The sequence below is a fragment of the Cervus elaphus genome, chromosome 20, assembly GCF_910594005.1.
Source record: "Cervus elaphus chromosome 20, mCerEla1.1, whole genome shotgun sequence".
In the NCBI taxonomy this organism is placed as follows: Eukaryota; Metazoa; Chordata; class Mammalia; order Artiodactyla; family Cervidae; genus Cervus; species Cervus elaphus.
In genome coordinates this window covers 26,896,324-26,923,347 of record NC_057834.1, presented here as the reverse complement: position 1 = coordinate 26,923,347, position 27,024 = coordinate 26,896,324, and the positions used below count along the sequence as shown (strand labels likewise).

At 44.7% G+C, this 27,024-nt stretch overlaps 1 protein-coding gene and 1 long non-coding RNA gene across 2 annotated transcripts in view; one reads left to right on the top strand and one right to left on the bottom strand.

The window, feature by feature from the left end:
* The first annotated feature begins 5,282 nt into the window (after positions 1-5,282).
* On the top strand, positions 5,283-26,171 carry LRRC52 (leucine rich repeat containing 52). The gene is made up of 2 exons (XM_043878648.1): positions 5,283-6,214; positions 25,777-26,171. The coding sequence occupies exons 1-2, from the start codon at positions 5,593-5,595 to the stop codon at positions 26,115-26,117; spliced, it is 963 nt and encodes a 320-aa protein (XP_043734583.1). The 5' UTR covers positions 5,283-5,592; the 3' UTR covers positions 26,118-26,171.
* The window catches only part of LOC122678124, a 60,262-nt gene continuing 41,108 nt past the window's right edge, over positions 7,871-27,024 (bottom strand). Inside the window, exon 3 of the long non-coding RNA XR_006336001.1 lies at positions 7,871-7,941. This is a non-coding gene — a long non-coding RNA (uncharacterized LOC122678124). The remainder of the gene's footprint in view (positions 7,942-27,024) is intronic.

Here is a 27,024-nt window from a genome sequence, read left to right as displayed (position 1 = left end):
AAAACCACAATGAGGTACCATTACATGCCAGTCAGAATGGCTGCTATCCAAAAGTCTACAGGCAATAAATGCTGGAGAGGGTGTGGAGAAAAGGGAACCCTCTTACACTGTTGGTGGGAATGCAAACTAGTACAGCCACTATGGAAAACAGTGTGGAGATTTCTTAAAAAACTGGAAATAGAACTGCCATATGACCCAGCAATCCCACTTCTGGGCATACACACTGAGGAAACCAGATCTGAAAGAGACACGTGCACCCCAATGTTCATCGCAGCACTGTTTATAATAGCCAGGACATGGAAGCAACCTAGATGCCCATGAGCAGATGAATGGATAAGGAAGCTGTGGTACATATACACCATGGAATATTACTCAGCTGTTAAAAAGAATTCATTTGAATCAGTTCTAATGAGATGGATGAAACTGGAGCCCATTATACAGAGTGAAGTAAGCCAGAAAGAAAAACACCAATACAGTATACTAATGCATATATATGGAATTTAAAAAGATGGTAACAATAACCCCATATGCAAAACAGAAAAAGAGACACAGATGCACAGAACAGACTTTTAGACTCTGTGGGAGAAGGCGAGGGTGGGATGTTTCGAGAGAACAGCATTGAAACAAGTATACTATCAAGGGTGAAACAGATCATCAGCCCAGGTTGGATGCATGAGATGGGTGCTCAGGGTTGGTGCACTGGGAAGACCCAGAGGAATGGGATGGAGAGGGAGGTGGGAGGGGGGATCGGGATGGGGAACACATGTAAATCCATGGCTGATTCATATCAATGTATGGCAAAAACCACTACAATATTGTAAAGTAATTAGCCTCCAACAAATAAAAATAAATGGAAAAAAAAAAAAAGACTAGCCTTGGGCAACAGTGTATAGATTTGTTATAAGCTGAAAATGTGATCCTAGCCCTCCAAAACAGTATGCAATTCTGAGGCTTCCCCTTGGATTCCTCTAGATAATAAATGCTGCAGAAGCATGTAACGTGGAGAAAGCCTAAAAACAAAGGCATCCCTGGGGAACACAGCAATTGGAGTGATTTTCTCTGGCCTGGACTCTGTAAGGATCCAATCTCCTGAGTGGAAACTCAGGCAGCCTGAAGGGAAAAGACAAAAGTAGTTCATACCAGCTGATACTAAAAACAGACCCAAGGCTCATTATAGATAGGTAGGTAGGTAAGTAGATAGACAGATAAATGTACATATTTGACCCTTAGGCCCCAGCCTTCCCAGCTTTCTTGGGAGTTTTGTTTTTTTTTTTTTCTTCCAGTCTGACTCATTAATTTTTGTCTGCTTTCCATAGGACTTGCCCCAAGCCTCCTTACCCACTGAGATGACCTTGCTGAAAAGGGCTCAGATGATGTCCTAAGTCTGGAGTGAACTGAATACCGTCAGCAGCTCCTACAGGAATGTCCTTGAAAATTTGACATTCTTTAGACCTCAGCTCACTAAATTTCCTACCCAGAAAGCAGGGCAAAATACTAACTTGTGTGCCCCTAGATCATAACCCCATGCAAGTACAAAATTGAACACATGAGCAGTTTTAACTTAATGACATATGTACTATTTTCTGCTATTTTTCTCCTGAGCAAATAAATGTATGTCAAAGTTTCAATTCCCTTAGCATATCTACCCATGCCTCCAGGTGGAATATTTACTGGCTAACATACAGAGACTTTCTTACACTGTGGCAAGCACTGGGTGGTTGCTTGAATCTCTGTCCCTAGTGCTTGGGTCTTAAAACTCTTAAGCATCTGTCTTCTCCCTGCACAGACTCGGTCTTTATAGAATTTCAAATTTGGAAGGGCTCTTAAGAAATCATCCTGTCTTATTCACAGAAAGGAGACCAAGGTCCTGGGAGTCACAAAGTCATACTGCTTCACAGAGAAATCCAGGCCCCTCGGCTGAGTCCACCTTTCTCTCCGTCACCCTGTTCATTCCTTTTGTAGTTCCAGGGGCGTTTTGGATCACGAGAGAGCTATTTGGCGGTGTGTGGGTACCTGAACACAATTGTTACGCTGGGAAGTCAGTGTCTGTAACAGATACAGCTAAAAATAGGAGCCTGACCAAGACCAGTCAGTCGCAGTGAGGGACACTGTACTGATACCTGATATTCCACCTGTGCTACCAGAAGGATGGCCACGCCGGTCACCTAGCGGGCAGAGGAGGGCTCAAAAAACAGCTGTTCATACAAACGACAACTCAGCTGCAGCTGAAGCTGCTCGTAGCTCACTGGGAAGAGCAAATTCTGTCTTTGCAGCCTCCTGACAGGTCGGGCTACATGGTGTGATTAGAAGGACTAGGAAGTCTTTTATCTTAGCCCCGAAATTCTTCCTTACTAGTTCACTGGGTGGTGCCTGAAACCTTTCCATTACGAAGGAGTTTGGAAGTCCTAAGGGAATATGGAAATTACCTTGTCCCCCTTTCTGAATATATAGATGAGAAAAATAAAGCCTCAGAGACTTTAAACAGTTCTACCCAGGGCAAACAGCCTCCTCCAGAATCTCTCGAAGCAGGATCCCTGAAAAAGTAGTTTGACAAAATGTTCCTTGAAAAAAGCATCTTTAAGTTTCTGAGATCAGGTAGTCTTAGAAAGACTACATTCTCTACTCTCCTTTGTCTCATTCAGGCATCCTCTGTTTAACACTTGTTTACTCAGTCTTAAAACAAAGAAAACATTTTAGGGATCTTGTCTAACCTGGCAATGCTGAAACTAGCCTGTGGATATTTAGACTTCAGGACCAAAAAATACACAACTAGTTCAAGCCAAAAGACTATTCCTTGAGGTTAACCATTCATAAAACTTTGTTAAAATGGCAATATTCCAAAGAGAGACACAGCTGCTGTGTGTTGGTCAATAAACTGTTTTGTTCATCTAAGGCTTTTCTAAGAGACAGCACTTGAATCATATGGCCAAACAGGTAAGCCTGAGCCAGAGGCTACTGTCTTGCGAAAGTTAATCTACATGAGGGGGCTGAAATTCAATAGGGCAACCTGGAGACACTGGTTGAAAAGAGACCTGAGGAAAAGGAGTCTTAGAAAGAGAAAGTCACTGAAGAAGAGGTGGACTTCCCTCAGAATGTCAATCTTTGGACCCACTCATGTTGCTGCAAATGGCATTATTTCATTCTTTTTTATGACTGAGTAATATTCTGCTGTATATATGTACCACTTCTTCTTTATCCATTCCCTTGTCGATGGACGTTCAAGTTGCTTCCATGAACTGGCTATGATAAACAGTGCTGCAGTGAACATTGGGCTGCATGTTTTTCGAATTATGGTTGTCTCTGGATATATATGGAGAAGGAAATGGCAACCCACTCCAGTATTCTTGCCTGGAGAATCCCAAGGACGGGGGAGCCTGGTGGGCTGCCGTCTATGGGGTCGCACAGAGTCGGACACGACTGAAGTGACTTAGCAGCAGCAGCAGCTGGGTATATACCCAGGAGTGGGATTGCTGGATCTTATGGTAGCTTGGGAAACTGAGATGGACATATACACACTACTATATGTAAAACAGATAACTAATAAGGACCTACTATATGGCACAGGGAGCTCTGCTCAGTACACTGTAATCACACATAGGGGAAAAGAATCTAAAAATGGTGGATATATGTATAACTAATTCACTTTGCAGCACAGCAGAAACTAACACAAAATTGTAAATCAACTTTACTCCAATAAAAAGTTTTAAAATAAAAAAAATAAAAGCATTGAGAAGATTTTTTTTAAAAAGAAATAAAGAATAGGTGGAACATCAATAAAAACACTCCACTCAATGAGCCTTGGTAGGCCACTCAGCGAGCATCTCCCATTAAAAGGAAACACAACACATACAGCCCCAGCTGAAGAAATCATCCGCACCACACTCCACCATCAAGCTACACCTCTGCCCCAGCCCCCAAAAGAAACAATCACTTTGGAAATTAATTCTTCTCCATAGATTTCATGTACCAAATTCCCCTCCTGGGCAATCATGTAAAATCTAGCCAGGAATTAATTTTTTTAATTATAAGGAGAGGGTGATGCTTCTATCAATAAACTCCTGCTTCAATTAGTACAATTATCATCTGGGTCATTATTTTAAGTGTTTGAAATTTCTGCTTAAATAAGGTCACTTTCAATTCAGTAAACACACCAAAGTCATCATCTTAATTCACGGCCAGTCACCCCGGAAATGCTGAGTAAGTAAACACAATCAAGCATTAGCTAACCAGCCACAGATCCACTTGAGTTTATTAATTTTTCTCTTGGCAGAGAAACAAGGAAAGGAAGCAGACCATCAGAGACATTCACGCATCATTCATTCAATAAATATTTATTATATACCAGGTGCCAGGCACTGTTCTAAGCTAAATATAGATTTCATTGCTTTATTAATATTCAAGCTATGGTATATATGAATGTTTTAAAGAATGAGATTCCTTCTTCTCCAAAATAAAAATTTTAATTCCTGAGATGCTTTGTTTCTGCCCAATGTGCCTTCTTCTAGAGACTGGATGATACATCCTAACTCTTAAGCTTCAGACTCTCCATCCCTCCCTTTTAAAGAGCCCCTCCCATCACCCCTCAAGAAGCTAATGAATATAAACTCATATTAGAGCATTAGTGACACGCTATTTTAGAATATAAATATTCTAGAAAAAAATGGTAAGAAAAGTTCATATCATCGCATTCAGATTTTTTTTTTATACATTTGGGTTTTGTTTTAGGGGGATTATTTATACTTGCTCAAAAGGCTTTTAATACTAGTACACATATATATTCCAAATGCAGACAGAGTTTTATGCAAACTGGGAATACAGCCATAAGAGTACCACCTTATCAGGGAACTTCCCTTGCCTCATTTCAAAGGAGCCCCCCTGTTTCCTGCCCCTTTCCCATTTTCTGACAACACCCCCAAAAACGGCACCTATCCAAACTCGATACCCAGGGAAGAGACCCATGGTGAGAACTGACCTCAAACAGGTCACTTTTCACATCAGTAAAAAAAAGGGAGTTGCATTGGAGATTTCTGTGATTCCTCTATGGCCTGCGGATTAGGGGGTCCAATTTAGTCTAACCCACAGCACCTCCTTAGGGAGCTGATACACACACACAGTGAACCCACGGAGTTCCCACCTTACTCCCATGCTTCAGGCCCCCACTCCCCCAAGGACAACCAGCTTACAAAACACCCACACACAACCCAGAAGTCAGGACTCTGCCCCCCCCCCCCCCCCCCGCAGGGCAGTCGCCGGAAGCTGCTGACGTCACAAAGGTGTCCACTGGCAGCCTCGCTGTCACGTGACTCTCCCCTGGCTCCCCTTCACTTGCAAACGCAGGCAAGCAGGCAGGCTCCCAGCAGCAGTCTGGGCGTGAGCAACCAGCAGGGCCACCAAGCCGGGTGGTGGGGCACCGGGCCTGGCGTTTCAGCTTCTGTTCAGTTCTCCTGTAATGGAAAATTGCTTTGCACAAAGCTAGAGTGTTACAGTTCTTTCCAGCGCCCTTCCCCCGCCCCACCCCGCCCCTCGCAGCCTTCTGATCAGAGGGATAGCGCCCGCTGGAAAGTGGAAGGAGGGTAGTCGCCGCGGCTTACTATGTCCCTTGCTTCAGGCCCTGGGCCGGGGTGGTTACTCTTTTCCTTCGGAATGATACTGGTATCGGGGTCAAAGTGTCCAAATAATTGTCAATGTCAAGACCAAGAAGTGATCTGCACAGGGATCCAGTTAACCGAATACCCCTCTGACATACCCCTGAACACCCGGAGGCTGTACTTGAGTGATAACAAGATCCGTTTCTTGCCAGCGATGAATCTAGGACTCCTCAGTGACCTTGTTTACTTGGACTGCCAGAAGAACAGGATTCAGGAGGTGATGGATTATACCTTTGTCGGGGTCTTCAGACTCATCTACCTTGACCTCAGCTTCAACAATCTAACCTTCATCTCCCCATACAGTTTCTCCATGCTCAGCAATCTGCTGCAGCTGAATATCTCCAACAACCCTCATCTGTTATCACTTAACAAGTACACCTTTGCCAACACCAGCTCGTTGAGATACCTGGACCTCAGAAACACCGGCTTGCAGACCTTGGACGAAGCTGCCTTCCAGAACCTCATAACACTCCAGACCCTGTATCTGAGTGGAAACCCCTGGAAATGCAACTGCTTTTTCCTGAACTTCACCATCTACTTAATAGTGTCCCATCTGAACTACCCAGGTGAGGGCTTGATTGCGTGTGGGGATGAGGATGTGATGGCATAGGAGGAACTGGTTCCAGAAAAGGTGAAGTCAGAAGGGGGTTAGTGTGGGAGAGAAAGCTGGATAAAGCTGATAGAAAGCATTCTTATTGCTCTGCAGGATCTATCCTTGGGTTGACTGCAGAGGCGATAAGGATCAATAGAAAATGTTCTAGAATAGTTATCCAAAGGGCTGAGTTCTGCTCCCACACTCAGCCCTTACTACTCAGCTGCCCTTGGGGAAGTCTTGATTTCTCTGAGCCTCAGTTTCTTGATCCATAAAGTGGGGACAATAATATTACCAAACGTACAGAGTTGTCCTTTCAATATGAAATGAGTGGAAATGATAATGTACTATAACTGCAAAGTGACAAAGTAATACAAGGGCACTGAATTCCACTGGTAAATTATTTTAATCTGTTTAATTCAGTGACTGACTTTTTCCAGGATCTAAAAGTAAATTCAGTCATTCCTAACCAGGAGAAAATCCAGTGGTATGATACATAGAGAGGAAAGTTCAATAGAGATGGAGGAGGGACAGTTGAGCCACCTAGACATGAATGAGAGGAGGAGGAGAAGGATTTGCTTCCTCCTTTGTCTTCAGATGCTAACATGTAAGGAAGGAGAGAACAGCATGACTGAGTGGAGAATGGGCCACCAATCCCACTGTGTCAAGCAGAGAGATTCCGAACTCACAGGCAGACTCTCAAGTCTTACCTGGTAGAGTTACAAGCCAGTTGCTGCCACTCTGTCCTCTGTCCCCACTGCTCTGCCATGGTCCCTGGGGCACTCTGGTGCCTCATCCCTTCTTCTTTTCAGTGACTTTACTGTCCCATTCTCATCCTTCAATTCCCCCACACCACCAATATCACTTTCACCCAGGGAAGCCAGAGCTTTGGATAAATGTGAAATAATGAGCCCCTCACAGAAAGCTTGGAGCCACTGATGTAATTAAACTGTCAGGACCATGTCTTCTCTGCCTTCCCTGGGTGTGTGTTTTTGAAAATAATTTCATACACCAGCTTCACAAATGTCCTGCTGAAGTTTCCACTCTTAAGTCCAAGCGGCAATATTCTAGAAAGATTCCTGACCAAAATGCCAGGCTTTAAGGGGCACTGGGGGAGAAGGAATTGGGTGATGACAGCAAGTAAAAATGTGTCCTCCTGGCTTTCTAAGTGGGTATGTCTTTAAATGTCTTCCAGGCAGGGGCTGTACTATGATGGGGCAAGTGATGCAAAATTGGGGCTCCCAGGACGCAAAATTGACGGTGGCACCAACAGAAAGTATCTCCTTAAATTTTGTGCCTGAGGCACCTGGCCCTGCTGCTAGGTGCTTCAACTTGAGTCGTGTGTGTCGCTCAGTCTTGTCCAACTCTGCAACCCCACGGGGTGTGGCCCCCCAGGGTCCTCCGTCCATGGGATTCTCCAGGCAAGAATGCTGGAGTGGGTTCCATCTCCTTCACCAGGGGATCCTCCTGACCCCAGGGATCAAACCCAGGTTTCCTGCATTGCAGGCAGACTCTTTACCATCTAAGCCAACTCAAGTTAGAATAAATCAAAAGGAACAAGCTTTGTCAGACCATTTTCTTAACAGTACTAATCATAAAAGAATACTGGAGCAGTTTCTTGGGTCACTTGCCTTGCCTCTCCAGGGATGATGTCTTCTGCTTTTCTCAAGACTGGTGCTGTGGTGGTTTCTAGAAAGCTCTCTAAAAGAAGGTTGATATTAATCATGCTCAGACATTAAATATGGTTCCCAGATGGGGTTCTCCCTGTCAGTGTTCATGTACCTAGCCTGTGGACCAGCAGCAGCATCTCTTGCTCCCTCCCCACCATTCATACACATTATTCTTGAGCAGAAATTGCCAGTTTGCCAGGAGGACCCCCTGCTGAAAAGTGTGAAGGAGCTTGGCTTCTTCCCCAGTCCCTAAGCCTTTAACTTCACCTTCCAGGTAATCTCCCTTAATCAGAATTTTAGCTTTTAAAGTATCTTCTCAGAATTTTCAGACTAACTACTTTGGACTCTGACTCAATTCAATCCAGGATTGAACAGGATTATAAACTGAATCTGTTTCACTACATGTTTTCAAAAACATGAGAAGCTGGTATCTCTCTTGTCAAGATCATAAGCTTCTCCTGAATGGAGAGTCTGTCTTTTGATGTAGACAACTCTTTCATCCAGTGTCCAGTAGAAGTCCCCAACTCAACACACACACACACACACACACACACACACACACGTGCGCGCAAACTGCAAATCTGCTCATCTCCCTCTGCTGTTTGGTTAGATCACTTCATGCAGAAGTATAGTCCCACTGCCCCAATTCACTATTATTATCTCTTAAAGGTATCAGTGAGCCTTGGGCCAGGCATAGAACAATTTAGCTTTGTATTGGGTTTTGCAGCTACTGAAGTTTTTCACATATGCAGTTTCATTTTCTTTACTTTGAGTTTCACACCAGCTCTTAAATTTTGTGCCCTAAGACTGTGGAAGAGGCTAGAATAGGTATTTTGGACCCTATCCTATGGTTGAGAAGATGGATTGGTTCACCCAAAGTCACACAACTACTAAAGGTCAGGTAGGTGGTTTGAACTTCCTGATTTCAAATTCAGGTCTTTTTCTATATGACTGCTCTCTCTTAAGTCCTCAAATTGTATAACTATGATCCAATAAGTCACTTTAGTTGTAGATATAAGTCATGTCATAAGCATAGGGCCACAGCACCTAAATGTCACCTTTATGTCTTGTCTACATTTGGAACTCACACAAGATCACTTTCATTGGATAATAAACCCGAGCCATCATAGATTCATTATAATATGCCTGCACTTCCCTTCCAAGCTGAGGTTTCACCCCCATCTACCCAAACTCTCAAAGAATAAACCTAACTTCTGTGTTTGCTCTCCTTTGCACCTTATTCAGTCTGGTTCTTCTTTCCCATGCATACACATGCACACACAAATACACACAAACACCATGCAAGCACATACATACATGCACATATAAAAACACAAAACTATATCTACACAAACATACATACATGTATATATACATACTCACATTCTCAACCACATATTACATATGCATGACACACACACACATATAAAAATGCACAGATACACACCAACACATGAACAAATACACACACATAAAGCTGAAAACACACACAGCGGAATTCACTGAACGTTCCACGTGTCCTCCAGCCAGACCTCAGCATAATGGAAGACATTTATTCTATGTGACTCTTGTATGATGATTCATGTCTCTGTTAGGTGAAAGTATCTTTGCTATTTACAAACACTCTAGTTGAACTCTCAACCTTTAGCCCACCTATTACACCACATTTTCTATCAAAATGGTAATCTTTGAATGGTATCACATCTCTTCCCCATGTGCCCAAATTTCAGGATATGGGAAAAATTTCTATGAAATAAGCTGAATAACCTGGTTGTTTATAAAGGACAATCCAACTTAAAGATGGGTTTCATTTTCGACTCAGGGAGAATACCAAACCTTGCTATTGGAGATCTTGCCTTCAGTGCAGTATTGAGGTCAGTATGACAGCAAAATTATAGTATGTAGACCGTTTGAAGAGCATGGCAGTGAAGCAAGGAGCTTCCGTGCTACCACTCAGCTCATCCTTTCATTCATTTAAATATTTATTATGTCCCAAACAAGTGCTCGTGGAGATAACTGGCCAAGAAGCCTGGGACTATGTACAGAGACTCATCTGACTATGAGTCACCTGCACATACACGTCCCATGGTCCAGTGGGACACCAGAACTAAACTCACTGGACAGAGCAGGACAAAGAAGGCAAGCATGTGTCTTGTGGGGTAGAACAAGCACTTGGGAAAGTCTCAGCTGCAGGTGGTGAAGGACGGCCACCATGCAGGCAGGAAAGCCCAGTGTTGAGAGCTCAGGTTCTGGAGCGAAATAGACCTGGATCATAATCCTAGCCCTGCCACTTAGGAGATCAGATAATTCACTTAACCTCCCTGCACTTCAATTTCCTCATCTTTCAGATGGGTCTAATAATAGACCCCACTGTCCAGGGATGGTATAAGGATGAAATGAGAACATTTATGAACTTCCATTAGCGTTAAGACTGGCACGCCATAAACATTGAATAAATGAATGGTAGGCAGATGCAGGAAAGGCAGAGGGTACAGAGAGAGTACCAGATTGTCAGTCGGGCGGTCAATGGGCCAAGCAGGGGACTTCAGGAAGGCTCAGTGGTGTTGGAGGACAGGTGCCTTGTCCAGGAGACATGCCTGTACAGATGCATGTGGGGGTATAAATAGGCTATGAGAAGGTGGGCAGCAGGTCTCAGGACACCCATCCCTGAGAAAATGGGATGGAGGGAATCCTGGAGGGAGTTGGATACTGGATGAATTATGAACACAGGAATTCAGACCCTGGGGGAAAAAAACCAGAATCTCAAATAAAGGCATGGCCTCAACTGGACCATGAGACTTAGGGCTGGACCAGCATCAGTAAGGGGATTCTTCCTGAGGCACCTGAGTCTAGAACTGAAGCTCTACCTTAACGACAAGCCCACTTCCAGGCACAGGTATGGACATGCAGGCATCTTTCAAGGGACGACATCAAGGAGGTCAGTTCCAACCTCCAAGGGGTGGACATGGCCTTGGGAGAAAGAAGTCACCTTCATGGTGTAATTTTGTCATCTGAAGAGTACTGAATAGAACTTTGGTCCCAGGCTCTCCCCATCTACTGCCTACCATCAGGCTACCATTAACCATTAGAGATGTATCCTTCTGGATCCCCCAAAGTGCCCCCAGTCTTGAAGAGGATTGTGAAAGATACATAAATTCCTGGGAAGAATAATACAAGTGCCCCTTGATGCCTTCGAATTGTGGTTCTAGAGAAGACTCCTGAAAGTCCCTTGGACAGCAAGGAGGTCAAACCAGTCAATCTTAAGGGAGATCAACCCCGAACATTTCACTGGAAGGACTAATGCTGAAGATGAAGCTCCAGTATTTTGGTCATCTGATGTGAATAGACAACTCATTGGAAAAGTCCTTGATGCCAGGAAAGATCAAGGGCAGGAGAAAAAGAGGGCGTCAGAGGATGACATGGCTGGACAGCGTCGCAGATGCAATGAACATGAACTTAGGCAAACTCCAGGAGATGGGGAACAACAGGGAGGCCTGGTGTGCTGCAGTTCATGCGGTCGCAAAGAGTCGGACACAACTAGGTGACTGAACACCAACAAGCTTTTATCAACTTTCATATCAGAGGAAAGAGTGGTTTCTTAGGAAATACAAATAACTAACTCTGAAACAGTGGGGAACCATGAAGGAAGCCAAGATCCAGGCAAGACATGGAGTGGTCTTAAAACAAAAGACATAAGGGTAATAATGTGTTCTTCCCCTATGTCATCCTGTAGCTTTCCCCCCTCAGAGGAACTATAGAGGAGGCTGAATGTTTTATTCACCTAACTTCATTTCAAGGCTACAGCTAATAGGAACATCGAAACTTTCCCTTACTGACCAGAGATTTGGTGCTGTTATCAAACATCTTCATCAAAGGAAACCCTCAGTGATAGACTCACCAGATGCACTGGAAACTGTCCAGTTCTCAAAGAGTTCATGTATTCACTTTCCAAAGACAAAAGTCATAGCAGAAACAGAAGTGAGTTGAAGTGAGCTTGTTCCCCGGATGCTCTGATCAATACAGAGTTAAAACAGATTCACAGATTCCATTTTCTTTTTGGCTCAAGTCAGCAAATAGGAAGTCTAATTCCTGGCCAGAACTGTAATTTTCCAGTCATTAATGCTGTTTCAAGGTGAGCATGGAAATTGAGCTCTTCCCAGGATAGAGCTCCCCAGCAGGACAGAGCTGAATGCCTCTGAAGATGCTCTGAAAAACTCATGCAGCTCTAAGATCCTGGACAGAATAAATCTGGCTTCCTACATCCCCCCACCCTGCCTCTACACCCTCAAAGTACAGCCTAGCGCTGTCCAACAAAAGCTTCTGCAGCAGTAGAAATGGTCTAAATCTGTGCTGTCCAACACAGTACCCACTAGCCACATGTGGTGATTAAACTCTTGAAATAAGGTTAGTGGAACTGAGGACCAAATTTTTGATTTTATGTCATTTCAATTCATTTAAATAGCCATATTTATGACTGGTCAGGGAAGCCTTTAATATAAGATGCTTAAGCTGGAACTTTAGAATTTAGCCTCGTCTCAGGTAAGTGGCTCTAAAGCCCAGTCCAGGATGGAGATCTTCTAACATCCAAGTTAAGTGCTTCCCCCTTGCCATGGTATTTCCGTACTATCAGGCACATCACAGTCCATTCAACTCTGAAACATTTATTGTATGTTTATTATATGCTTAACATTGTATTTTGATGTTGGGGTGCTTTATCACAGGGAAAGAAGTCATAAATCCTGTCTTTCATAAGACAAATTTAGGGATACAAGAGAGGGAAAATGCAGTTGAAAGCTAGGAATTCTGATCTCAATCATGTCAATGTATGATTTGGGTGGCAAGTCATTTTCTCTGAGTCTCACTTGCTCTGAAATAAAGAAACAGGAGTAGACACACTATAAGACTCCTTCTAGTTAGACCTAAATAGAAAGATAAGATGCACTTAGATGTAGGAAGAGGAGATCAGTGGTCAGCAAACAGGGTCCCAAACGGGCAAGTACACAATGGGTTAGTGTTGAGGTGCAGGCGTTCCTAGAGATGAGTACTGTGGTCACACAATTAGGAAATGCAGCCTGTAACTTCTGCATTCTCCCACCTCCTGTCTTAAACACCCTCTACTGGCCTAGAATGATGCCTCCACCCTCCAGGGACTAGGTGCCTTGAATTTTCCTCCCATGCCTGGCCTGCTCAACCAGCAGTTCTCAAACTCCAATGAGCACAAGAAGCCCAGGCTCCATGTCCAGAGATCATGGCCCAGTGAGCTGTAGGGCAGGGTCTATGAGATGCCTGAGGACAATGACCTGGCTTCTAGCTCTACAGTGGCTGCTTCAACTAGTGAATAAATTGATTTGCACTGAGACGTTGGGGGCTTCCCTGGTGGCTCAGATGGTAAAGAGTCTACCTGCAATGCAGAAGACCCAGGTTTGATCCCTGGGTTGGGAAGATCCCCTGGAGAAGGAAATGGCAACCCACCCCAGTATTCTTGCCTGGAAAATCCCATGGACAGAGGAGCCTAGGGGGCTCCAGTCCATGGGGTCATAAAGAGTCAGACATGACTGGGCGACTAACACCCTGGATGAGATGTTGGTGGCTAATAATGTTTTGATTTGTCTCCCTCTAGGGGCATTTGCAATGTGACAGGGAACAAACGGAACCAGTGAGAATACAGAAAGGGACAGGCTACTAGCATAGACATGGGGGTAGTTTCAGAACAGATGGTCTGTCTGCGTCAGCCCTTAAATTATAGTCCTTAGACAGTCCTGCTTAGTCCAATGTGGGGTCCACAAGTCAAAAAGAGGAGTCTAGGCAGGAGTGCCACCAAGGCAGGGGGATAAAGTCACTTGGGGACATCTGCAGGAAGCAGATGGGCTGGGCCATGCTCGGCTTCAGGTCTAAGTCATTTAGAGAGCATTTTGAACAGAGAACATCTTAGTTTCATTCTGAGGCTATTTCATCCCGTATTCCAGCCTGCTGTGATAGGATAATGGCCCCATTTCAACCCGCCAAGTACAAAGTCATCCACAACTGTGCCAAAGCTTAGATTTCCAGAATGAATTCAGGTCTTCACACCCTTCCACTATTAATGCTAACCCATCTCCTCCATCAGAGAGAGTGCAATAAAGACCAGAAGCCAAAAACAGGAACAGCTGGGCCGCAGACATTGCCAAGGCCGTCAACTGCTCTGCCAGCATGTCTCTCCCACCTTACCCCGGCCTTGTGGCTCCCTTCTGCTGAGAGTCAGAGAAGCAGCCTCCCGAGGGCAATGAAGCAGCTGAGAGGGCTGCAAATGGGTCAGTGACCCCTAAACGATCCAGAAAATTTGAGAAGGGATGGAGGTGGCAAGCTTGTTCAGTTTGGGAAGGACCTTGTGTGATTCTCATACACTCTCTAACTCAGCCCAGTTGGAATCACTGAGAGTGGGTGATCTAAAGCCCCCTCAAACTCAGAAATGCCAGACCTCTCTGCATGGCCCCTCTGGTCACCCAACACTGTTCAGGCCCCTGGAAGGAGGCAGCGCAAGGCCCCCAAAGCAGCTAACCTCAGTTGCTTCATCTCTAGAGATGAAGAATTCCCCAACCTGAAAGAAATCCAACAAAGTGTGGATGCGGCTAGAAAAGAGAAACGGGGGTTGGCCATCTAGGGCCTTTGAATGATTTTCTAGGGAACATGCAATGTATCCTGAGAAGTTTTGGAAGGCAGGCAAGATGGATGCAGAGCTAGGAGGCTCCTGTGGGCATTCAGACAGAGGATGGCAGTCTACAGCAGAGGCATGAATGAAGAGGTACAGATAGGTCAGAAGAAAGTGTCCAGAAGGCAGACACAGCAGGACCTGGGACTGAACTAGACCTTCTCAGAATCCCCTGCACTTTCCCTTTGTGACTCTGGGCACAAATCTAAGTAATTAACAGGTTTGTGTTCTTTAACAATTTGTGTTCCCTGATAGGAAGGTCTACAAGATCAAAGAGCAGGTCTGAATCTTCAGGCACAGAGAAAGTTCTCAAAAAATATTTGAGTGAATAAAAGAAGTCAATGAGATGTGGAAAATAAAGGAAAGGAAAAATCAAGTGTAATTCCCAAGGCTTTGGCTTGGACAACTGTGGGGACTCCACTGAGAGAAGAAAGTAGTAATGGGGCTCGGGGAGAGGTCAAGTCCCATCTTGAATGTGTTGAGTGGGAGCTCTTTGTGAGACAGGAGGCTTTTGGATGTTTTGACCTGAAATTCAGAGTAGAGAATAAAATATATGGTTGGAAGTCATCAGCTCACTGGTGATCATGAAAACCATACAAAGGATGTTTAGAATGAGAGGATCACAGGGTAAGAACAGAAGCTTTGGGGAATGCCAACATATCAAAGGATAAGTGCAGAAAACTGAATAAAGTGAGGGGATCAGCAAAGGAACTATGACACAGAGTGGTGTGGGCTTTCTAAACAAAGGGAAGAGCAAGTGCAAAGACCTTAGGGTGGAATAACTTCAATGTAGTAGAAGGTGAATATGGCTGAAGAAGAGTGAGTGAAGTAAGAGATGAGGTTAAAAATCAAAGGCCAGATCATATAGGACCTGGAGGTCATGGAGGTCATGGAGAGGCTTTTGATTTTATTCCAAATGTGACATTTGGAAAATGGAAATTATGAAAGGGTTTTAAGTGAAGAAGTGACACGATCTATGATTTAGAGCTGCTTCCCACTGCTAGATGGAGAGATGAGAAAGCGGGGACCTGAGTTAAGAGGCTGTCTCAGTTTTCAGGCAAGGAAGGAGAGTGGCTTGGCTCCAGGCAATGGTCCAGAGAAGGTAAGAATTAGGGTATATTGGGAAGGTAGGACTAACAGGACTGGCTCATGGCTTGAATTATGGGATGTGAGAGAGGCAGCAAGAAGGACTCCCAAGTCTCTGCCTGGGTGAATGGTGAAGAGTGTTGCCCTTCTACCACTGAGCTTTTCTAAATTGCCTCTTATCCATGAGGATAATAACTGTCCACTACTGGAATTTTTCCAAGAAGATGGGTAGTTATTCACAAGGTCCAGCTCTAGGCCAAACTGAGAGCAAACTAGGGTTTACAAATTAGCTTTTCAGAACTGCCTGGCACCATCCCCCAGGTCTGACATGCAGTTGGCTCCTCTCCCCACATCAAAACCTGCTACGGAAGTCAGTAGCAGGGGTTCCCCAGGGGAGGGCCTAAGTCTTTGGCCTCTTTTCCAGAGGACTTTACACTTCAAGCCTTGTTTTATCAGTGAAGTGAAGCTCTGCTGACAGAATTCTGGGCACTGAGAAGCATATTAGAAGTGTTATGAAGAAAAGGGGTCTTTCTACCTGTAAACTTTGCTCATCTACAACCACTTATACAAAAGACCAGTCCTGTAGTCTAAGCAACTTTAAAGCACAGGAATAATCAGGTTGAACTTGCTAGACTTCAGGGTTTGTTCCTGTAATGTTCCAATGGTCTATGAATCAGGATTAAGCTTTACCAAAATATGAACTCTTCATACAAGGGAAAAAATTGTTATAAGAACTGTACTGCCCAAGCCCAAATCATCCAAAGCCAAGGACGCTTTAGACCAGGAGTCAGCACACACTTTCTACCTACGGCTGACTCTTGTTGATGTTTGACAGAAAAGAACAAAATTCTGTAAAGCAATTATGCTTCAATTAAAAAGTCAAAAAAAAGACAAATATTTTAAGCTTTGTGGGTCTTTGTTGTGACAACTCACTCTGTCTCTGTAGCATGAAAGCAGCCATAGAAAATACATGAATGAGAGGTCAAGGCTGTGTTCCAATAAAACTTTATTTATCAATACAAAAACATGCCACGGGATGGATTTGGCCCACAGATTGTAGTTTGCTGAACCTGGCTCATGCCATCAAGGGAAGACATCTGGGTGATGAGAGAAAGGAGCTCTAGGGAAGCAAAAGTAGAAGCCAAGGTCAGGACTAGAAACACTCAGAGGACCATGCGTGAGGCTCTAAGAAGGGCCTTGCTGGCCAGTTGGCTTTGGTTGTGCTGGGCTGCCATATGGTGCAGTCCAGGTCCCCTCTAGGGAGACTTCTCTGAGCCATTCATTGGGTGCTGCTGCGGCAGCTGCTTAGTCACTCAGTCACGTCCAGCTCTGCGCAGCCCTGTGGGCTGCCCCCTGCCAGGCTCCTCGGTCCATGGACTCTCCAGGCCAGAGGACTAGAATGGGTTGCCATGCCCTCTTCCTGGGGATCTTCCAGACTCAGGGATCAAACCCAGGTCTCCTGCATTGCAGGCAGATTCTTTACTGCCGGCTGAACCACCAGGGAAACCCCACTCAGAGTATAGCAGAATATAATAGTGTTCGCTTCAAATTCCATCAGAAACAAGTCTTGCACAGCAAAGCCAAAAACATGAGTTTTAAAGAAATGCTGTATGAGAATCCAGCTGAGCTATTTCAAATCCTTAAAGATGATGCTGTGAAAGTGCTGCACTCAATATGCCAGCAAATTGGGAAAACTCAGCAGTGGCCACAGGACTAGAAAAGGTCAGTTTTTATTCCAATCCCAAAGAAAGGCAATGCCAAAGAATGCTCAAACTACCGCACAATTGCACTCATCTCACACGCTAGCAAAGTAATGCTCAAAATTCTCCAAGCTAGGCTTCAATAGTATGTGAAATGAGAACTTGCAGATGTTCAAGCTGGATTTAGAAAAGGCAGAGGAACCAGAGATCAAATTGCCAACATCTGTTGAATCATAGAAAAAGCAAGAGAATTACAGAAAAACATCTACTTCTGCTTCATTGACTATGCTAAATCCTTTGACTGTGTGGATCACAACAAACTGTGGAAAATTCTTCAAGAGATGGGACTACCAGACCCATCTTACCTGCCTTACCTGCCTACCTGTCTTACCTGCCTCCTGAGAAATTGGTAAGCAGGTCAAGAAGCAACAGATAGAACTGGACATGGAACAATGGACTGGTTCCAAATTGGGAGAGGAGTACGTCAAGGCTGTATATTGTCACCTTGCTTATTTAACTTACATGCAGAGTACATCATGCAAAATGCTGGGCTGGATGAAGTGCAAGCTGAAATCAAGATTGCAGGGAGAAATATCAATAACCTCAGATATGTAGATGACACCACCCTTATGGCAGAAATCAAAGAACTAGAGAGCCCCCTGATGAAAGTGAAAGAGGAGAGTGAAAAAAACAGCTTAAAACTCAACTTTTAAAAAATGAAGATCACAGCATCCGGTCCCATCACTTCATGGCATATAAATGGGTAAACAATGGAAACAGTGACAGACTTTATTTTGGGGGCTCCAAAATCACTGGGATGGTGATTGCAGCCATGAAATTAAAAGACGCTTGCTCCTTGGAAGAAAAGTTATGACAAACCTAGACAGCATATTAAAAAGCAGAGGCATTACTTTACAGGCAAAGGTCTGTATAGTCAAAGTGATGGTTTTTCCAGTATGGATGGATGTATGGATGTGAGAGTAAGACCATAAGGAAAGCTGAGTGCTGAAGAATTGATGCTTTTGAACTGTGATGTTGAATAAGACTCTTGAGAGTCCCTTGGACTGCAAGGAGATCAAACCCGTCAATCCTAAGGGAAATCAGTCCTGAATATTCACTGGAAGGACTGATGCTAAAGCTGAAGCTCCAGTACTTTGGCTGCCTGATATGAAGAACTGATTCATTGGAAAAGACCCTGATATTGGGAAAAATTGAAGGCAGGAAAAGAAGGGTACAACAGAGGATGAGATGGTTGGATGGCATCTTGAGTTGATGGACATGAGTTTGAGTAGGCTCCAGGAGCTGGTGACGGACAGGGCAGCATGGAATGCTACAGTCCATGGGGTCGCAAAGAGCCGGACATGACTGAGCACCTGAACTGTATGAAATTAGGCCAATAATCCACACATTTCCCCCTGTATGCATTCAACAGATATTTATCAAGGCTGTATTGTGTGCTGGCACTAGGGATATACAGGTGAATAAATAGGGTCTCTGCTCTCAAACAATTCTCAAGCAATGATTGGAACAATAATTACCTTTTGATATGCCTGCAGCCCTTGTATCCTCACCCCCATCTCCATCTGCACTTAGCCTCATTTCCTTCTCCACTCTCAGAAGACAGTTCAAGGCTTACCCTTCATTTTGTCCTGGAGACCATCTGTTCCTGCCTCCTCCAAGACTTCACATCCCTTAGCTCACTGAATTCTCCCTAAACTCTCACACGGTAAGCAGGGATTGGTATTAGCCTAGTGTAGAGTAGTCCAAAATGGTAAGAGGTTAGCTGGCCCATCTATGGCCTTCTATCACCCCAAGTTCTCTTGCCTCCCACTAAGCCTTATGTCAATAATTGCCCCCGAGGGACATTAATAACAAAAAATATTTAACCCACTCAACAAACATACTTTGAGCTCTGGTGTGTGTTAAGCAGTACTCTAGATATTGGAGACACAATAGTGAAACACAAATCCATGTCTTCATGGAGTTCATAATCTAGCAGACAGAAGCAGACAAGTGTATACATAGTAAATCCACTTCCTCGTTAAATACATAAGTTAGCTGGGAAAAAAAAAAAAAACAAGAGAATGACAAAGTACTGAACATCTAATGATATTCAGGCAAGCTAGGGCCTAATAAGGAAAAATGGGGGAACTGGGCCTTTCTCTAGGTTCCAGGTGGAAATTTTACCACAAAGTGCTTAGGCTGATAGACACTGACATTTGTTCTCCAAGGGGCAGTTGCAGTGTAACTGAAGTCTGCAAGTTGCATCCTCTCCCATTACATGACCATCATTTGGAGGCTGGCCTCCTCCACTTAGCCCACGCAGTTCCTGAGCAAGACTGTCCAGGGAACTCAAAGCAGCCTGCTCATCTGGAGAGCCAAGCAGACTGCAGAACTGTGGTCACTTTTGTGGACTAAGAAAAAGAGCAGTTCCTCATAAAACCACCAGGTTCAAGCTGGTTTTCTGAAGGAAGGCTTCCTCAGTTCCTATGCTACCAGACATGGTTCTGGGTCCCTGAAACTTTTCCCTTCATGCATTGATGTTGGCAGATAGGTTTTCCACTTATGAGCAATGTGCCACATGAGGAACTAAATAAGTATGTGGTTTATGTTTCCTTAGGAACTATTTGCAGGGGGAATTTAAACATTAATGATACCTGTAATTGTACCTAGGCACTTTAACTGGGGCAAATGCCCTGCACCTATGAAGTGGAGCTGAGGAAGGGATAATATGGGGCTGAGTCGCCTGTTTGTAACGTGAATGAAAGCCCATACCCAACAGTGCCTGGTCGCCTTTTCTCAGAGGCAAGGAGACCAAGAAAGCCAGAGAAGGAGTAATTGATGAACAATGTATTCATTCTGTAGCCTGGGAATAATTAAAACTACTTAGTGGGGTGCTTCCCTGGTGTCTCAAAAAGTGAAGAATCTGCCTGCAATGTGGGAGACCCAAGCTTGATCCCTGGATTGGGAAGATCCCCTGGAGAAGGGAATGGCAACCCATTCCAGTATTGTTGCCTGGAGAATTTCATAGACAGAGGAGCCTGGGAGGGTACAATGCATAAAGTCGCAAAAAGTCACACAACTGAGCGACTACCACACACACCCAGTGGGGTGCTCAGGAGTAGAGTTTAATTTATATGACACCTAGAACATATAAGACCCTCCAAGATGAGCAGATAGGTCCAAAACTCCAGTCATCATACTAGACTAGGAGAAGAATGCATGATGAACAAACTAAAGACGAGATGAACCAGCAAGGACCTATTGTATAGCATGTGGAACTCACCCCAATGTTACCTAAGAGCCTCAGTCGGAGGGGAGTTGGAGGGAGAGTGGATACATGCGTGTGTGGCTAAATCCCTTGGCTGCTCACCTGAAACTATCACAGTGTTGCCAATCGGCCGTACCCCGATACAAAATAAAAAATGTTTAAAAAGAGAGAGAGGTGAAATAATAGAGGGCTAGGATCATTTAAAAAGTGGGAGAAATGGAAAACAAGTAGTTAATCCAAATATATCAGTCTAACATTAAATGTTAATGGGCTGATTAAAATACAGTTTCCTGGATTGAATGAAGAACAAGTCCAGCTGCATCCTGCTTACTAAATGTACCTTAAATATAGGAACATAGAAAGATTAAAAGGCTGGGGAAAGATATGCAATACAAACACTAACCAAAAGAAAAGGGTAAGTCTACCAGAAAGAGGTAACAGTTACATATGTATTTAAGAACAGTGCTTCAAAATATGTAAGCAAAACTGGACAGAACTATTTGAAGAAGTAGACAAGTACACAACCATAACTGGTGATTTTAACATACTTCCCAGTAACTAGCAGACAACAAATAGGCTAATAGTAACCAAGACAATATATAAAGTTAATAAAAAGTCAATAAAGACATAGACAATCTGTATAAAAGCACCCTAGTTGGCATACATAGAACAACATATTCAACAAAGACAATACATTTTTTCAGTGCACATGCAAAAATTACTAAAACTGACTCTATTATAAAGAAAATTCTTAATAGACCTCAAAGGACTGAAATCAGAAGGAATATGCCTCTGACTACAGTAGAATTAAACTAGAACTGAATAATGAAAGCAGTGCTAGAAAATCCCCAAATATTAAAAATCAAGTAATTCAAGGAATATTAGCTCTTATTAACAAGAATGATAATGATCAAACATGGATTATGTCTTCAAGAGTTAAAAGTCTGTCTTGTAGGAGAGAAAATATGCTTTTTGCAGGACTTTCCTAGTGGTCCAGTGGTTAAGACTTCACTTGCAGGGGTTGTAGTTTTGGTCCCTTGTCAGGGAGCTAAGATCCCATGTCCCTATAGCCAAAAATCCAAAGCATGAAGCAGAAGCAATACTGTGACAAATTCAATAAAGACTTTAAAAATGGTCACATCAAAAAAGTCTTTTAAAAAAAATACACTTTTTCAAATTTTTTTTTTTTTTATGCTTTGCTTTTCTAGCAAATAACCACCAAGTAAGATAGAACGTGATAGGTGCAGTAATAATGACACTAGGAAATGCAATAGATGAGTTCAGAACAGGAACAATCACAAAATATCCTCTGAACTACGAGGATGAAGTGGCTGGGAAAGGGTTCCTGGGAGTAGATGCATTTACATTAGACCTCGAAGGACAGGAAGGACTTGATGATGCAAAAATTGGAGGAAGAGATATTTGATGCAAAAAGAGCAGTGTAACAAAGCTAGCTGTAGGTAAAGGGAGATGTAATCAAGGAGCAAAGGGTGAGTTACTGGGAGAACTGAGAAGTAAGGTGGGAATGGTAGAACAGAGCAATGCTGAGGGTTCTGAACACCAGGTGGTCTGGACGTTGTTACCCTGAGCCCACGGGGGAGTGAGACAGGGGTTTTGAACCGGACTGTGACTGGCAAGAGCCAAGCTTGCAGAAGTGTGTGCAGTGGTCAGAGCTGGGGAACTGGCAATGGTGGAGGCAGACCTGCTGGGAGGTGAGGAGCGCTCACACCTTGGCGGGGACAGGCAATGAAGAGGGGAGAGAGAATGCAGCGGCAGAAAAACCCTCCCCACAGAACCACCCACATCCCTCACTTAAAAGCAGCCTAACAATGCATTAAAATCACTGCCTAATTGCTCCTTTCAAGGTAATGCTCCAAAATGGGGAAATAACGCATTTAATGTTTAGTCTCATATCTGCCGCTCAAGCCCTGATTTGAAAGCCTAATATTTTTAAAAATAGAATGAGATAAACCCCTCTGCCCCCACCACTGGGTACACTCCAGACCCTCAGAGTCCCATGTTCTCCTTTCTCATATACATCTTTCTTTGTATATTCCCACGTGGTATCTCTGGCAGCTTGGGCAGGTGCTTGCTAGGATTCCTGAAGATTGCAGGAGTCTTCCCTCACCTCACCAGCCTCTGCTTGGGCCTCCTGGAAAAGCCCCCGAGGTCCTTGAACCAGGCTGACTAGAGAGAGGTCTTGAGACCTAACTGCGTCCCTGACCCTTTACAGCACCCTGAGATGGAGACCCAAGGCCCCTTTTCCCTCCAGCTGGCCTGGGTCACCCACAGGGCCTCCGTCTCACACTCGTTCTAGAGAGGGGCTTCTTCCTCTCCTTTCCTCTGTAATCTTTGCAGCCCCATGCTGGCTTCCTCCTCCTGTGACTAAAACCTCTACCAAGAGCGAGTCCTCAGTAGCATTACAAACATCAGGCCAGCTTCCTGACAGTAACCAACAAGTTCACTGCAGGTGCGCTGACCAGGAGCCAGGGTGCGGGCAACAGTGTCCGGTCTGGAGAGGACTCAATGGTCATGGACAGCTCATTCCAGTCAGCCAGGGCCAGCCTCTGCCCAGTAAGCTCACCTCTGTATTCTTTTCCCTATTTCTCCTGCTTCTAGCTCCAGTCCAAACTGATTTCCTTCACTTCCTTGGTCACCAAGGAAATCAGTGCCTTTACATAGCCTGGGCTTCCCTTGCGGCTCAGCTGGTAAAGAATCTACCTGCAATGAGGGAGACCTGGGTTTCATCCCTGGGTTGGGAAGATCCCCTGGAGAAGAGAAAGGCTACCCACTCCAGTATTCTGGCCTGGAGAATTCCATGGACTGTATAGTTCATGGGGTCCTAAAGAGTCAGACACAACTGAGCGACTTTCACTACTACCACTACATAGCCTGGAGTTCCTACCCTGCTGTAGGGGAAGCTTCTCCCCAGATTAGTCTCTCTCTGTGACTCCCACTTCTGCAAAACAAGCTCAGATGGCTCAGTCCAGGTTTTCTGTCTCCTATCCCCTGCTGAGATCCTGCAGTTTATCCAGAACCTTCAGGTTAGGAAACCTTTCTGAGTCTCAGTTTCCTGATGTGAAAAACAAGGATGAAAATGTGTGGGGAAAAAAAAAAAAAGAAAACGTGTGTCAACATTCTTGTAAGAATTAAATGAGATAGCATTTGCATATCACTTAGCATGTAGACAGAACTTGGTAAATATCAGCTGCTACTATGATTCTGATCATAATTGTCTTAAGCCCTAATCTCAACCCTGAACGGAAACTCCTTTATCTAATGCTTGCTGGATATTTTCACCAGGACACTGCACACAGGCAGCTCAGCATCAGCATGGCAGAGTATATGGAGCTAGAAAAATGTAGGGCTGATGACAGAGCTCTGAGCAGTCTATGCAACTCTCGTGTACAAGGTACTGTGTACACTGTTGTGTACAATAGCTTACCTGCTCACCTGTGCCAATTAAATCCTCTTTATTACCCCCAAGAATAGATGTTATTCTTTATCAGTTCAGTTCAGTTGCTCAGTCCGACTCTTTGTGACCCCACAGACTACAGCACACCAGGCTTCCCTGTCCATCACCATCTCCCGGAGCTTACTCAAACTCATGTCCATCGAGTCGGTGATGCCATCCAGCCATCTCATCCTCTGTTGTCCCCTTCTCCTCCTGCCCTCAATCCCTCCCAGCATCAGGGTCTTTTCCAATGAGTCAGTTCTTCGCATCAGGTGCCCAGAGTATTGGAGTTTCAGCTTCAACATCAGTCCTTCCAATGAATATTCAGGACTGATTTCCTTTAGGATTGACTGGTTGGATCTCCTTGCAGTCCAAGGGAATCTTCAAGAGTCTTCTCCAATACCATAGTTTAAATCTTTTGAACTAAATCATAGCATTAATTCTTCAGTGCTCAGCTTTCTTTATAGTCCAACTCTCATATCCATACATGACTATTGGAAAAACCATAGCTTTGATTAGATGGACCTTTGTAGGCAAAGTAATGTTTCTGCTTTTCAATGTGCTGTCTAGGTTGGTCATAAATTTTCTTCCAAGGAGCAAGCGTCTTTTAATTTCATGGATACAGTTATTCTTTATAGGATGAGGCAATGGGATTCAAAGACAGAATCAGACATCCTGCTGAAGTTTCCAAAATTAGTAAGTGACAGTGGGTTTGAATTCTAGTCTGTCTGGCTCCATGACCCACTTTGTCTTCTATTGTATACTGAAGTCCACAATGCTTGGTGTGGGGAGGTGCTCAGAGAAGGAGCCAGGCAGCTGAGTCAGCCACTAGAAAGGACTGAGACTCATGTAGATCATGAGTGATGCCAACAGCATCACAGAAGCAGAACCGCTTCCCATATTGGCGGTCTCTTTCCCCTGAGCTCCTCCCTGATTTCTCCAGGTTGAGGGTGTAGAGAACACACAGTAGGCATTTCCAGGGAATCCTGTCCCTCCTAAGTGGGGTGTGATGACCTTGGGTGGCCTCAGTGATCCCTGGCTGGGCTCAGGCACAGGAGAAGGGAAAGGGACAAGGTGGGGGGGAAGGTGGGGGTGAGGCGAGGAAGGGGAGCAAGCGATGCCAAGCACTGATGGAGCTCTGTGAAGTGTCAACACTCCATGACCATCTTGCTTAAGGTTCCAAACTCCCAGCTCCTGCTGTGGTCTCTCATTCCTTGAAGAGCCTTAAAAGGCAAAGGTCATTTTCAGGAGGTGATGTGAATGCAGCTAGAAGTGAACTTGCTCAGTCATGTTCGACCCTTTGCGATCCCATGGACTGTGGCCTACCAGGCTCCTCCGTCCATGGAATTTTCCAGGCAAGAGTACTGGAGTGGGTGTGTGAATGCAGCTAAGCCTGGGGCAAAAAGCAATCCAGGTGCAGTCTCAAACCTTACTATGCCCAGGGATCACCTGGAGATCTTGTTAAGATGCAGATTCTGATTCAAGGAGGCCTGGGCATGCTCCCTGAGATTCCACATTTCTCCCGGGGTCCCGGTGATGCCGGTACGGCTGGCCCCCAGACCACGCTTTGAGTAGCCGGCGTCCAGGCCATCACGCCAGGTCCCCGTTGGCCTCACAAGCCTAGGAGATCTGTTTCAGCACTCTGCCTGCTGTGTGTTTCCTCTTAGATGAACAAAATGCCACCTGCGTGGAGCCCACAGAGCTGGCAGGATGGCCCATCACGAAGGTGGGGAACCCGCTCCGGTATATGTGCATCACGAACCTAGATCTCCAGGACTACATCTTCCTGCTGCTCATCAGCTTCTGCATCTTCTCCGCGGGCACCGTGGCCGCCTGGCTGACCGGCGTGTGTGCGGTGCTCTACCAGAATGCCTGCCGCAAGTCGAGCGAGGACGACGTGGAGGACGAGGAGGCGGAGAACGAGGTGGAGCAGAGGGTGGAAGTCGGCAGGCGGATTTTTCATAGCAGAGTGGACTCGGGCCATTATGGGTTCCCTCAGCTGATTTAGTTGCAGAGGCTGATGCTGCTATCTGATGCAACTTTCCCAGGCTCCTGCCTTCTGTCTTGCCCTCCGCTTCCCACTCCTCAGAGCTGTCTTAGAGATGGAAGCCTAATATTATGGTAAAATACTATTCCAGTAAAATAAATAAAATGTTTGGCGGTCATTTCACAGGTTGGTCTTCTTCTGCTCAACCAACCCAAGCACGATTTCTCAAGCTCAGAAGGATGGGGTAGAACAAAGTCTACTGAAGCTGTTGTAGGCATCTAAATGTTGAGGAAGCCCACTCTGAAAATGGGCCATATTGTGTTTGATGAGCACCTACTCTGCCCCTAAATTAAGTGCTGGGGGGAGGGATCTGAGAAATATAAGACTTAAAAGATTTGTCCTGGAAAAGCAATAAGTTGGTTCAGGGGAGTAGTCAACATTAATGTGAATCAAATGGAGAAAAACACAGGACAAAATGACAAGAACTAACAGGAATGGACTATGTCTATGGGCTGTGTTCACACTTCCCCTTGTAATATCACAACAGTCCTAATTTACAGTGACACTAGTTTACCCAAATGGTCAGTAGCACAGCCTCCCAAAGCCCACATTTTTTCCTTTAAGAGAAGCTGCCTTTCCACGAAATGTTTAGCAGCATTACCAAAGGTTCATTGTGTCAGCCTTGTCACAATGAAGGAGAGAGGCACAGAGGCAGCCATCACTTCTGAGGCCTTACCATGAGCCTAGCATCATGACACATCTAATGGGATTAATCCTCATAACAACTCAGTCAGTTGGGCATTGTTACCTCATTTTCGTGATGCTCAGAGAGGCTAAGTAACCAGCTCAAGATCACTAGATGAGAAGAAATAGAACAATTGCTGAACCCCAGGCTGCCTGACCCAAAGCCCACGCTCTGTGCACTGTG

Bases quoted from the DNA above. Each gene is read 5' to 3' on its own strand.
- LRRC52 (XM_043878648.1), top strand. From the start codon at position 5,593: ATGTCCCTTGCTTCAGGCCCTGGGCCGGGGTGGTTACTCTTTTCCTTC. The intron at 6,215-25,776 runs GTGAGGGCTTGA...GTTTCCTCTTAG, and splicing joins GTCCCATCTGAACTACCCAG to ATGAACAAAATGCCACCTGC.